Genomic DNA, 14,309 nt, shown 5'->3' on the forward strand with positions numbered 1-14,309 from the left:
TAATGAGTCTGCTCGCTGAAATGGTATTACAATATAGTTCGTTGAGACAACATTTTTAAACATAACTTAGGAAAGTCAATCCAACAGAGTGTATTAGAATGAAGACTGAAACCATCTTTCTTGAATTGTGAAAACGCGTTTATGTGATTTAAGATCCATGCAAATGTAGGTAATAAAGCTGTGAGTGCAAATTCAGTCCTAGTCCTTCAGTCCTTGAGTATTCAGGCATCTTCTAATGGCAAATGTTACTGTAAGACATTTGAACTTGTTTGAATGACCTGTTTATAGTGATTGATGGTTGGTCCTACGTAGGTTGGATTCTTGTTGTTTTGACAGATTCCTTATACAATGGGTTACCTTTTTTGTCTTGAGCACTGTCTTTGCACAATTATTGTTGGGCCTAAGGCTGCTAAAAGAATGATAATGCTGCTGTGACTGTGTTTGTTTTCTGATTATTATCTTGGCTTCTTTCAATGCCTCTTCAGGCTGTGCAACTGATTTGCACTTTCTGGGATGAATAAAGTTGTCTGACTCTGAATCTATCATGTCTTGTCCTATGCTGTTGATTGTGTAAGGAGGCCGACTCACTCGCAGTAAAATCTACTGTACCTACAGGTACAGATAACGTTACCTCACCAAACCACCAAGTACAATAGGATTTTTTACTAATCATAAGCACGCAAGTCCTCAAATTTCTTAGCAAAGCCAATTTAGACAGAAAAAGGAGAACTTACTCACATCATCCTTCAACTGTCAAAATGGTTATTTGTTGCTCTGTACTTTAGCCTACTTGGAAAAGTAAAGTATTAAAATACAGTATCTTACATACAAACATCTTTTCATGCTCTGTAAATCTAACCAGACCAACATTTCTATTCGAGGCGCCTTGATCTTTTATTTTTAGCCAAGCAGTTTAAAGTGCTACCACACCACCCGCCTACGTCCTGGGGGGAGTCCCATCGCACCACTCCACCACAGACGGTTTGGATCAGACTCATCACTCGGGGGAATGAAAAGGCTTGGTGCAATGGATGGTTAAGACGCCCCCCTTCAAGAACAGCCGCACTCGATGCAACCGCCACCACACCCAGAATGATCCACATGCCAGAGCGTGGTGTCTCTGTCGGCTAAATACATCTGCTTTCTATACCACTCACATGTGAGTGACTGTGAAACGTGCCATGTCTGCTTCTTTGTTATGTAATATGGAGCATGGTTTGGCTGCAAAGTGCTTTGTCAGCACTTTGTATTGGTTGGTGCTGTGTCATCTGTTCAGGGTGCATCAGGGTGATAAATGGAGGTGGACACAGTAAAAATACCACCTGTGTGAAATGATGCAATGCACCGCAGCAGCTCTGTAATAAATGCTAACCATCCCACTTTATTGTGTGTCTCCTCATCAAAGAGATGGAGATATAATGCTTTTGTCCTTCTGGAAGTTGAGCTAGTTTTGTTAGACTGAACTAACACTTTATTCGACGAACACATCTTATTCAATCTCAAAGTTTTCTAATGCCTGGCATACACTGTTAGATTGTGTCAATGTTGGTGAAATGTTACTTCTCAATCTACGAGTGGATCCTTTACAACTCACAACCAAAGCTCACGGTTTACATGCTCACACTGTTCTGCTTCTCAAACCGGCCTGAGTGATCAAACTGCACAAGAGACTAAGTGCAATTATTGTTGGTAAAGTTTTCTACAAAGGTGAGATGAAGTCAGTTACATGTTTTCACTCTCTTACACACACACACACACACACACACACACACACACACGGGTAGAAATGACTCATGTTGCATGATGTCGATCACACTTAGTTTTCAAGAAAGGCTATACCTGTGCAATTTTAAAAGGGCCAAGTACAGTACATGCATGTAGTATCTTAATATGTAGTTAATATGTAGAGTCAAATCTTAGCAATGCAAGTGTAGATTTAAGATGTATAAATGTGTCTAAAGCTGCTGAATGGTCTCATTTTTTCAGGGTTTTGGGCGAGGGACTCCATTGATTTGCTCCTCCTCAGTAAATGAGGTAGGAGCTTCTCTGGGTGCTAGAAAATGAGATAATGAACTCATTGCACACCACCACCTAAAAGTAGGGAGAGAGTTACATATTTAACGAACTGAGACATAAAGAGCAAGTGTCAATTAATCCTCACACTGGTGGTTTATAACAATGGATCACAGAAGCAAAACAAACAAGCGTAAATCAGCAGTTTTTGAATAGTTTTGTCTCATTTTATGCATTTTATGAGGAACTATTTTCAATTCTACGTGAATATACAATTGTTTACAAAGTAATTACATAGTGAAGCAGAAAGTTTATGTGAGTAAATATACTTTGTGATATCAAGGAACACTGTAATTTTTGGTTTGGGACTTTTCACTTATCAAATACAGAATATAACGAGGCTTAAACATCAATGGTATACATTCACACATTCGTAAATCGTAAATTAATTTTGATCTTATTTTTCACAGACGGCGACATTTTCACTAAAACAGCCGTCATCATTCCAGGCTCCAACTTGTCCCGACTGCACGATTTCTCCACAGTCCTGGTTCCCCTCGTGGCTGTTGGGCTGCCCTTCCTGCCAGTACCTGATGGGCAAGAAATCAGAAGAATAAACTGTCTGTCATGCTGGACATACTGTACGTCGTCTTTGTGGGGCTATAAAAAAAAACATTTATGATATTATCACAGGTCTTAAGTCGTGCCTCATGCAAATTGTGTTGTTTAACGAAGTGAGTATTGTCAATAACCAATGGGATCGATCTCTCGCCTGCCCAAACAGGAAGTTGCAAACTCGTAAATATGGACGTGAGGGGAAGGAACGTGTGGCTCTTGTGTATTGTGGAATAGGAGGAGAAACTGGTGGAGTTGTGAAGAGAACAAGAAAGCCTCTTTGAGTGGAAAAAAGGTGGACAGTAATAGGTTCACTTCAACCCTGTGACCAGTTTCACCTCCTCTTGATTGTCCCTTTTTTTTTTTTGGCTTTCAGATCAAAAGTTGTAGTTGTAAAGTTCAACCAGGTACATGATGAGAAATAATCTCCAAAGGGATCTAGTTGTAGCCTCGCAGTTAGACCCTACAAGATCGCCAGCCTGTGATTGCTGACACAATGAGAGGGTGTCAGACGTGAGCGTTTTAAGGTCTTTCGAAATGCAAATTATTTTATTGTATGGCGGGTGAAGAAGGCACACATACAGTCTGCAGTTAAAACTTACGTCGTAGTGACGGGGGTCCCATCCACCCACATCCAGGTCCCTTCCTGAAGACTGTCATGCATACCGATCCAAGCGTTTACAGACAACGGCAGCAACCCGTTAACAAATATCTGTTGGTACAACACATAGAGAAGACAGGAATGATTAAAACTTAAATTATGCAAAACTTCACACTCTGTCACACACTGTTTCTTTCTTTTAAACAGGTCCTGACATATTCTTAATTTAAATACACGTTAAATCACATTTTTGACGCAAGTCTTTCCTTTTAAAGCTTAAAGATTTTAGCAGATTGCGATTCAGGATTAAATTATTACTGACTCTTCTTTATGATCGTCAAAAGCAAACGAGACCATCAGCAACAAGCCTGGTATTTTCTCAAATCATATTTTTAATGCCTGAAACCGCTGCTGCAGGACAAAGTGATCACCCGCACGCAGGTTCTTGACAGCAAAACATTTGATTGTTGAGATAAAACACAATGATTTTAAAAGAAAAAACAACGGCAACTATATGTTTTAACAAAAAAAAAAACATCTTCATTCTGCTTGAAAAAAACGTAAAACATGAAAAAGTGTTTCTTACATTTTGTGTTTAAGAAAACAACCATACAAGAAGACTTCAGCCGAAGCAGAAGTGCTGTTTGTATTTAACCTTTCAGAAGTGGGTTTAGGCTAATATTTTAATACGTTGTATTTGAAAGTCTTTCTTCTAAATAAAGTTTGTGCACCTTTAGTTGCTCTGTGCATGAAAGGTGATCTGTAAACAAACATGCCTTGTCTTTGTTTCTTACTGTCTTTCTTGCTTTCTTACCTGTTTCTCCCCGCTGTTAATGATGGTCAGATCAGCTCCCAGGGCGAGACAGTCTTGTCTGCTTATAGTCCAGTTTTTTTTTACTGTTGTAACAAAGTAACAGCTGGCACCAAAGTTCTTCCAGCCTGTCTGACAAGGTCCACCTGCTTATTCAAAACAGACATCAATTCAACGCTAAAAAACTGAATATTTAATGAATATTTAAGCATGTAAGAAAACCATCATACCTTTCTCTTTCTCCACTATCTTCACCAGCTCATTGACCTTGTTGACTAACTCTCGGCTCTGTGTTGTCAAATTAAAGTAATTGGCGTCCAACTCTTTGAGTTTCATGTTCATCTGCAAGGTGTTGTATCTCTGCAGAAGCTCCTCTTTTTCTTTCGACAGGTTGCTGAGTTTGGCCTCACAACTTCTTTGGTAGTTGAAACTGTCCTGAACTTGGTCTGCTGCTGCAGGACGACTGGTAACTGTGAAATGCCAAGACATTATCAAAACATGGCCATAAATGTCGACATATTTGCTTTGATCTACTTGTATGAAAATGTCAATATATGTTTTTCTCTAATTTGTCGTTTTATTAAATGATCTGTGACAACAGTATTCTTTGTTATGCCTTTGGAAATGAGAATTGGATGAAAGTACTCACGATAGATGAGCTGTGCTATGTTAAAGACCAACAGGAGAAAGAGAATCAGCCCAAGACACACAGTCGTCCATCGAGGCGGCAGCTTGTTTCTTTTGTGCAAAGACACTACATCAAAAGATGAAAAAAAACAGAACCATTTTTTAAAATGCCCCGGATGTTTCTGTGTGCCTTATAAAACAGGAAAGTGATTATTTAGGATCCATTAAAAATGTTTGTTTTTTTTGTTGTTTTTTTTAAATGTTGCTAATGATTACTGTAGAGATTGACAGTACTGTTAGTGTACTCGTCATCATATTCCATTGAATCCATTTTCATACTGGTCTCTCTGGTTTTCCTGTTCAGAAGAGACATTAAAGCAAAAAAAAATATGAAGCAACAATTCCACTTGTCAGGATTAAATGTTTATACACACAGTAGACATACTCTTTTTAAATGAGATTATTTGATATTGAAATAAAATAGTCACCATGCAAACACAAATAACTCCTAAAACACTGAAAGTTATTTAGCTTGAGCTGAATCTGCCACATATTTAACATCTGTTTGACAAGGAAGAGGACACATGTGCTTACCTTCTTGGATCAGTGAAAGTTCAAACAAGCTGGTAACAGTAAAACTGCCTTGACATAAAATTGTGTACGACAAAACACAGAGTGATAACAGGATGTTCTTTTTGCTCATGTCATCATATTTTCATTGTAAACTTCTGATTGGTTTAAAAAAGAAGAAGGAAACCTAAGGGCACATCGTTTCATTATCACAGGGAACATTTTTCCATTACTCTCAAAGATTTAGCAACCTTTTTTTTCATCTGGTTTTTGTTCTCTTTTTTTACACTAATCATTTCCAAAGACAGTGGGAAAGGCAGGTCACCATTTGAAAGCTTACATCTAAAAAAATAATAATAAATGAACTTCTTCTTATTGAGAATGCTTTAAAGATCCTTCATATGCTAAGATTAGCCGCTTCACAATAACTTCATAATCAATATGTGTAATCACAGCTCTCACTGTGGGAAATTAAATATTTAAAGAGGTTGATGAAATTAAAGCTGTCTTTAGATGGCAGGCACAGCACAGAATGAACAAACCCTTCTCTTACTAAGACATTTAACAAACGTGTTGACGGGGAACAGCAAACACTGAGGTGTCGGGGCTTCAAATGAGGACTAATAATGCTGCTGTGCATGTCGACGTAACCAGAGACTCTGCAGGTGCCAATCATTCTCTGCTTCGGAAATTACACCGAGGACTTCACGTAAAGGTTTTATCAGGCAAGGATTCAGAGAGTCAACGCAAATAAACACACACACACTCCCAAACAATTCTCTTAGGTCGCTTGCTACTTCGGCGGGAAAGGCTTAACTCTGCCAGATAGGGTGAAATGTGGTCAATCGTGGAACTTCCCGTAAAAGGGAAACAGTGCATGGTTTCTGTTCTTCATATTTCACTGATTGGAAACAGTACATTAGCACATGTAAGAGAACTTAACTGAAATATTCTAGGAACTTAACGCTTAAAAGAATCTTTAAAGCAACTAAAAAATTTCATAAATAACCACTGTTATAACATAAACAAAATTCTAGGTGGACAAAGGGCCAAAGTCTACATCCACATCCTTTTTCAACTGGTAACCAAAGAAAGGATTTTACAAATACATACACATTGTGTCTGCCAAGAAAGATCACATCTCAGGGGCAGCACAAAACATTAACACCAAAAATAACCATCTTATATTGTTTTCTGTTGTGCAGTAGCTGCAGATGTACAAAAACCAAGAGTGATAGAAGGAATCTGGCGAGAACACAGTAAAGCTGAGAGCTGAATGTTGAAACATGCAGAGAAAACACCAGCAGCTTCTCCACTCTGAGGTCATGAGAGGGTGAGCAGCACCGCAGCAAACACGATAATCACTGAGCTTGGGTTCTTTGCAGTAAGTAAAGAACAACACTTCTTGTCCCACTTTATAATGTGGCATGAAAGAGATGATACAGATAAGAGATAAAAAGAACATCAACAACAATAGAGGAATAAAACAGCCAGACCAAAGTGAAGATAAAATGCAGTATTTTAAGTGAGCGCAGTACCAGATAAAGAATGAAATGTGAAAGTTTTAAATATGGTTGAGGCTACGAACCATCTACGATATAAACCTGTCCAAGTTTGCCATCCGATCAGATAGCTCTGTGATGTTAAAGCCTCTCCCTGTAGTTGCTCTGACCTGTTCAGATGGTAGTACGCTCACGTGTGCATAATGAGAATGATTGTGACCAAGCACAGATAAACATCTCTGTCCTGTTTTGTTAAAGTTCAATTTTAAGTAAAAAAAAATCTATTTGAACCTCTGCGCTTTTGTTTGTAGGGTGTTACACAGCCGTGACATTGAAACTTTTGAGCATATTATACATGCATCCATCCATTTTCTTCCTCTTCTCGGCGGTCGGGTCATGCCGGAAGCAGGCGCAGTAGGTCAACCCAGACTTCCCTCTCCCTCAGCAACCTTTTTCTGCTGAGGCGTTTCCAAGGCTCATCGGGATATTTAATCTCTCTAGCGAACTCTGGGTTTACCCCTTCTTGTTGGGCGTGTCTGGAAAACCTCCAAAGGGAGGTTTCCAGGAGGCCTTCCAATCAGATGCCCCATCCACCTCAACTGGCTCCTTTCGATGTAAAGAAGTGGCTCTACTCCGAGCTCCCCTCGGAGCTCTTTAGGACCACACACCTTCCCCAGGAAACTCATCTTGGTGTCTGTTTCAGTCATTTTGCTCTTTCGGTAGCTACTGACTGTAGTGACCTGAACATAAAATAACTTCAGGCAAATCAGGCAGAAGAAAAAGCATGTTATATGTGTTATATTAAAATTTAAATTGTTGACCTTACACCACAAAATCCGACCTATGTTCGACATACACGAGCACAACTGACAATGGAGCTGCTGTGATGTAACCATCATCTCTTTTGAATAGCAGGGATTTAAAGCAATTTAATACATTTTTTGTGACATTGATAATTTGAAAACTAACATATTTACACTTTTTGAATAGTACATTTTTGCACTGAATATTTGCTGATTAAGGAGGTGAAAAGATTATTTTTTTTTAGATTGTAGTAAATCTACTTTTGTGTTGGATCAGTGATTGTCGCCTGCAGATACAGCAGCTTGTGAACTTTTGAAAAAAACAAAAACAGCTCTGAGAGTAGACAAATGAAAGTGTTCAAGTGGAACCTGAGAAAGACTGAAGACTGAAGAAAGGTGCACTGTAAGACGCCTGAACAATAACCTCTGCCCACAGCGCCTGCAGGCATATGATTGCACCTCCTAAACACACACACGCACACACACACACACACAGAAAGCAGAGGCAGAGATACGGGTGGTTTTTTTCCCTGTCCTGCTCACCTGCAGGTGTTCTTGGACTTCAGTGAGCGTCTGAACGCCTGATTCAACTGCCAAATTACTGCTGCCCTTAGAAACCGCTCGCTCAGGGTCTCAGGGACCACACAGCTTTGTTTACCACATTCCTCTGGCAGCGAGGGCAAGTTTGATTGACACCTGTGGCCAGTGAGTCACAGGTACAAGCCCGGTCTCACCCCTTCCAACCCCCCCCCCCCCCCCCCCCTCCCCCCCAACAACCGATTACCCCCAGCAACCAGACTCCCTCACAAAGAAAACCTCTGAGGGTGGAAAGCTAATCCAACAGCTCCGGCATTTCTCCCTCCTCACTCTTGCTCTTTTCTTCCTCCTCTCCACCTCCTACCCTTCTTCCTCTCGTGTTCTCTCTTCTCCTTTTTCATGCATACTACTTTCCTCCCATGCTTTGCTCTCCTCTCATATCTTCTCCTATCCTCTGTTCTTGTCTCCTCCCCTCTCCTCGTGCTTCCTTCTGCTTCTCTGCTCCATCCTCATTCTCCTTATCTCCTCTCCCTTTTGCTTCTTCTGATGCCACACTGCTTTAGTTCTGTCTCATCTGCTCTCATCTTTTGCTTTCCCCTTTCCTCATCTGCTTTCCATTTTTCTGTCCTTTCATCAATTGATCTCATTCCTCTCCTTAATTCTCCTCACTTTATTCCTACTCCTTTACTCTCGTTCTTAAATTCCCCTGATTTCCTCTCCTATTGTATGTTGCATTCCTATCCTGTTTTTTTTGTCGCCTCACTCCTCCTCATTCTTATATACTCTTTGTCTTGTTTTTATCATCTCTCACCCTTTAGTCACCTCTCCCATTTTTGCTTTCTTCCCTCCTTTCCATCTGATCCTCCTCCCTCCTCTCTATAATCCAGCTCTTCCCTGTCTTCATTAATTTCCCGACTACATCCCATCGCTGCGATCAGTGGCGAGATTTTGTTTTCTCCTCCTAAAGTGGAAACTAGAATGTAGAATGTTTCACATACAGCACCATGTTAAACATTCCTCCTCTGAACAGCGATAGTCCACATATAGTCTCACAAATCTAGCCAAACCTTGAGAATGATAAAAAATTAATGATAAAACGCTTGACAAAGGGTCAATAAAAGGCAAAAAAGACAAAACCAATGAAAAGAGAGGCATTCGAGAACATCCATTTCTCAAGTTATAAAATGTGTTGTTGTTTTTCTGTTCTTGTTCTATGTTTAAAGAATGATTTCCTTCTGCAAAAGCACCAACACTACAATTTGCATCAAGTTGAATGCTGCTCAACACAGCACAAATCTGGAGGGTTTTTTTAGTTTTTTTTTTTTTTTAGAGTTACACACAAACAAAAAGGTAGGCGAGGACTAGCGTGTCAGCACCACTTAGTCATCGCTCATCTGTCCACAACCGTCATCATCCTGGGGGGAGGTGGAGGTGGTAAAGGGGGTTTTGCTTGTTGATGCAGGTGACCCGTCTTCCCACATGGTCCATCGAGTCTCTGATACAGTGTGGAGCCCTTGGGGGGGGGATCAAATACAAAGCCCCCGCTCATCATCAAGGCCTCTGTTCTTTACAATCTGATTGTGTTTTTGTATAAACAGCCTGAAAGATTCTCCTTTAATTATATATGTATATAATTATTACTTTTTTTAAAATGGGAGATTAGTGCGCTGACAGTTACCTGAATGGAGCAAATTGTGAGTCATTTTACAGAGCAGCAGAGTTGAAAATCACTGCTGGCATGCGGCCCAAATGTGTCCATTAAAGACAGCTTTGAACCAGTCTTCCTAATGAAGGAGGAATCCAGCAGTAATGTTAGGAAATAAAACTCAAACAATGATCCACATTCAGCTACAAAAATAAACGATTTTGGTTATGACTTTCGGTTTTGGGGGCATTATGTTATCAATGAAGCTTATTGTTTTGCTCAACTGGGGATGCTTAAAGTTGATTAGATTAGAGAGGTGTTAGTCATAAAGTTGTTTGAGCTTGCCCTGAAGTCTTGTAAATTTGAGCCACTGTACAAGCCTTGAGCAAGTACAGGTAATCACAGTAGTTAAAGAACTTAAGTACTTAAAAAGTAAAAGTACATTTCAGTTGATTTCAGCACAAATCTTCACAGCCTCTCCCACAACAACCATCTGTTCCTTCTTATTATTCCGGCCTGGAGCCGACATATGCACACTTAAGCACTTTTTTTTTGTACAGCTGACACAAGTGAGCGTCTCTATCACTGCAAAGTAAGTAACAGATCGTATTCCCTCGGTGGCCATATTCCTGTGATGTCACTCTCAGAGCGGGTAAGCTGATATGTGTCCTGACTTACTACTATCATGTTTCAGGTTTAAGTCATATAAACGTTGCAAATCTGACAAACTGCTTCTATTTCAAATTTAACCGCTAAGAAAAACTAAAAAGGAGAGTGAACACTGAAAGATTTGGAGAGAATACAAAGAGCAGACGGCCGCTGTGGCTCAGTTGCTAGAGTCATGTGAATGGGAGATTGACAGGTAACTCAGAAAGCTTCCTTAATTGTTTTGACAAATATAAGAAGAGGACACAAAAGGTTTCTGAGCTGCAAAACATTTTATTCAGATTTTCAGACGGCATTTCAGTGCAGAGTCTGACATGATGTATCATTTAAGGTTTTCCCTTCAGTCACACAAGAGAAATGTCTGCAATTTAAATTTCTCATTTGCATTATTGATTGTGATTGAATTAATAATTGTTTTTTTTTTTCTGTAAGTTGACTTACAATGATGTGAGTAACTGCAATAATTCCACGTTCTCATTTTGTTTCCATCTTTTTGTCAAGTTTCGAAATGGATTGAGCAGTTTTTCTGTCTGAGGCACAGGAGGATGACATCCCCATTCTTAATCCAGCGTTTGAAGCTCTGATTGGTCTTTGATTGATTCTTACTCCAGCTGAGCAAACAGCTGTCACTGTGCCAAAATCCAGACTTATTTTTATCTCTGAGAAATCTCTGCGATGTGAGTGGTGATTCATGCGTCTGGAGCCAGGCTACTTTATCTTTGAAAAGTAATTTCTCTATTATTGATAATGTTGAATTTGTTCCCAGCACACTGCTTAGTAACCAATCCACGATGGCGTGAACTCTGCAGCAGTCTTTTTGGGCCATCACATTGAACATCTTTTTACTCAATCACGTTGTGTATATGTATAAAAAATAGTAATACATTAATTGACACCCCACAGTCTGTAAAATAAAATATATGAATACACGTGAAAGATGATCATTTCATGCACTGCACTGCATCAACCAGCATATTGGAAAAAGTATGACTTAGGGGCAAATGTTTCCAAGCAGTGACCTCTGGTGTTGCAAAAGAAAACCATGTAAAAGTTCAAGAAACTGTAGTTCATGACATATTAGAAGTTCTTTCCCAATACTGTCAATGTAGTGCATTCTGATATGGATCATTTCAACTGGTCTGGTGTAATTGTTGTGTGCCCTGACAGTCGTTGGCTTACAAGCTAAAAGCTGCCATAGTGCTGAGCATCTGCAAAGCTGGCACCCTCTAACGGTTCAACTGTAATGCATGTGACTCAAGACATGTAGTGAAATTAAGTTGAATCAATATTACTGTGTTGTGATGTTGCAAGAGCTGTGAAATTCACAAAAAAGGTCAAATAAAAGGGTCATGAAAACAAGAAATAACAGAAACACTTACTTTATATTGCACTTGTCCTTTTTTGTTTCAGTCAACAGAGACTGTCTCAGTTACAGATCACTTGCAGTATTGACAACACAAACCCAAGTCCAGCGTAACCAGCTTGATAAACGGCCTGAGTTTGTGTACAGGAAACCACAAGATACACGCTCTGACACAGAGACATCAGGGCCGACGTGATAAACACAGCACTTCCTTCAGACTCCGACAGAGTGGAATCATAGTAAAAGAACGTGAGCTTGCATCGCGCTTTTCTAGTCTTCAAACTAGGCAAAGTGCTTTTCACACTGCAGGTCACACTCACATACTGATGGCAGAGGTTGCTATGTAAAGTATGCATCAGAAGTAACTTATCCCATTCGGACACATTTGTAAACAGCAAGTGAAGCAGTCGGAGTAATCGGGATAAGTGTCTTTCTCAAGGACACATCGGACATGCTGTCGCAGACGCCTGGGATGAAACCCCCAACCTTCTGATTGATTTCACAAAATCGTCTTTAAAACAAGAATACCATGATTCTATTGCACAACCAGTTGCTGTATGTGCACCAGTAATGCATTTAGGACCAGATTAAAAATTACAATTTGTGTGACTGATTCCTTAAGGGGCGAAATCATGATACATGCTGGTGATGCTAAGATGTACAGGATTGTATGCTGTCTCTGATTTATGCATCCATGTTATTTGCATTTTTTACTTCGGAGGTGTTACATGGGCCCCTGTGTTTTGTTTTTGGTCAATTCACTTGTTCTTCTACATTTCAGCTTTCTCTGCATCGTTAGTTTGTGTATGGTCTGCTGGAGACATGATCTCCTCTGCTTATCACACGGATCGCCTTTTTGAAACTGTTGATTCAGTTTTGTGTGACGCTTGGATATCAGAAAATCAATAAAGATATTGGGAAAAAAGACTACTTCTTTTGCTATTAGAAAATAAAAATGTAAAATGAGATAAACACGTAGCTCAGATGACACAGATACTGTATGAGCAGAGCATGCGATGGAGGAGATATCATTGGTTTCGTGTTTGCACAGTGATACCTAATACTGCTTTGAAGAGGGGACATTTATCCTCAGGTATGGACGAGCGATAAAACTGGATTTATGGCCAGCTTTGTGTGCTGGGGGCACTGTAAGGTACACATTGTTGAAACATAATTTACTTGCATTGTTAAAACCTGTAACACAAGTACAGCATTTCACATATTGTTCCAGGCTTGTGGACAAATGAACTATATTGTTTAACTTAAAGATGGTGCGTTCCAAAGCTTGTGTGGGGATGGATTTCTCTGTTGGACGTCTGTGAAGGTTTTCTCATTGTTTCAATATGTTTTGAACATAATGAAATGCATCTGTTGTGATGTGAAAAAAGGGAAAAAAGAAACATTGTGAACAGCGAGAAAATGGAAGACATGCAGCTGGAGTTACATCGAGACCTGAAGGACAAATTAGTTTGTCCTCAGACAAGTGAATGTTAAATGCTGCACGTTGTCTTTTTCATGCCTAAAAATTTTATTAAATTTTTAGATGAAGACTAGTTCTGGACATGTTCCATGAAGACCTGTAATACCAGACTGATATAGCACCAATCCCATAAATGTTGGCCCTTGATGCACAACAAAGGAATTTACCACCGATTAAGAAACATGGTGAGTAAAAGCAAGGTTGAAATGAGCCATCAGTGTAAACGAAACAAAAAATCAGAGGAAAAGTTGCAGAGATAAATAAATATAGTAACCACGCTGTATTTGGAAGCTATTAAAATGCTACATATTTGATTTAGGGCTAGCGGATGTTGTTTACAGTACATCTAGTTAGTCAGCGAACCACAACAAGACGTGCATGTTCACCTGCAAAGAACAAAACGCTCCCAGTGGAAAGAGTATGCTACTGCATTACAAACAAAACTGACTCAAGAACATTTTTAAAAGCAACACATAACACATGTAAATACAACCAAGAGGAATGAATACAGTACAACTAAATTATTAACCCAGTTTCTAAACTAGGCCATCAATCAAAGTGGGTCTGGAGCGTGAAATGAAGCAAACTTTCCTCTCAAAAAAATCCTACATTAAAAATAGAAAGCACCCTCTTAATAATATTGTATTAAGAGGGGGGCTTTTCCTCTGAGTTATATGAAAGGAGACGTCTGTTTGAGTCGTTTAGTTAAGATCAGACAGGATTGTTCAGCTGCATAAAACAACTCATGTAGCCTTGCTGGTTGGAGCCGATTTTATTCTTAGCTGATGAAGAGATTAACTTTGCAATAGAGTTCCCTGTTAAGTGTGTCTGGGGGTTTGTCACTATGCCGACAAACACAAACTAAAACTGCAGAGGACACAGAGAGACGTATGAAAAGGGGGGAAGGGGGTGGGGGGGGCACTTACAAAGCAGGCTTTTTATTACCCACAACCCCACTGTCTCCAAGGGAGCGCATATTTAATTACAGATGTGATGAGGAAGACATGAGGGAGTTCAAATGCAGCGAATCTGTCATCCTCCCGCCCCGAGTGGAAATCGCACCCTCACCGCACAGC

The 14,309-nt window shown here is 39.8% G+C and overlaps 1 protein-coding gene across 4 annotated transcripts; it reads right to left on the reverse strand.

Moving 5' to 3' along the window:
- Positions 1-2,292: 2,292 nt before the first annotated feature.
- Positions 2,293-11,826, reverse strand: LOC306829814 (C-type lectin domain family 4 member E-like). Of its 4 annotated transcripts, none has more exons than XM_079352986.1 (7): positions 11,770-11,826; positions 4,962-5,023; positions 4,690-4,794; positions 4,271-4,510; positions 4,044-4,189; positions 3,231-3,340; positions 2,293-2,603 (listed from the first exon to the last, which is right to left on the reverse strand). In XM_079352986.1, the coding sequence occupies exons 2-7, from the start codon at positions 5,002-5,004 to the stop codon at positions 2,471-2,473; spliced, it is 777 nt and encodes a 258-aa protein (XP_079209112.1). In that variant the 5' UTR covers positions 5,005-5,023; positions 11,770-11,826; the 3' UTR covers positions 2,293-2,470. The 4 variants fall into 4 exon arrangements, with proteins under 4 accessions (XP_079209112.1, XP_079209114.1, XP_079209113.1 ...); XM_079352988.1 differs by lacking the exon at positions 11,770-11,826 and adding an exon at positions 5,262-5,300 and having other exon boundaries at positions 4,973-5,023; XM_079352987.1 differs by lacking the exon at positions 11,770-11,826 and adding an exon at positions 5,262-5,310 and having other exon boundaries at positions 2,294-2,603; positions 4,044-4,186.
- Between the last annotated feature and the right edge of the window lie 2,483 nt (positions 11,827-14,309).

The sequence above is a fragment of the Symphodus melops genome (assembly GCF_947650265.1).
Source record: "Symphodus melops genome assembly, chromosome: 9".
Taxonomy (NCBI): domain Eukaryota; kingdom Metazoa; phylum Chordata; class Actinopteri; order Labriformes; family Labridae; genus Symphodus; species Symphodus melops.

Excerpts from the sequence above, each read along its gene's own strand:
- LOC306829814 (XM_079352986.1), bottom strand. The coding sequence starts at position 5,004 with ATGAAAATGGATTCAATGGAATATGATGACGAGTACACTAACA. Across the intron at positions 4,795-4,961 it reads TGATGACGAGTACACTAACA|TGTCTTTGCACAAAAGAAAC; the intron begins GTACTGTCAATC and ends CTTTTGATGTAG. Across the intron at positions 4,190-4,270 it reads GATAGTGGAGAAAGAGAAAG|CAGGTGGACCTTGTCAGACA; the intron begins GTATGATGGTTT and ends GTTTTGAATAAG.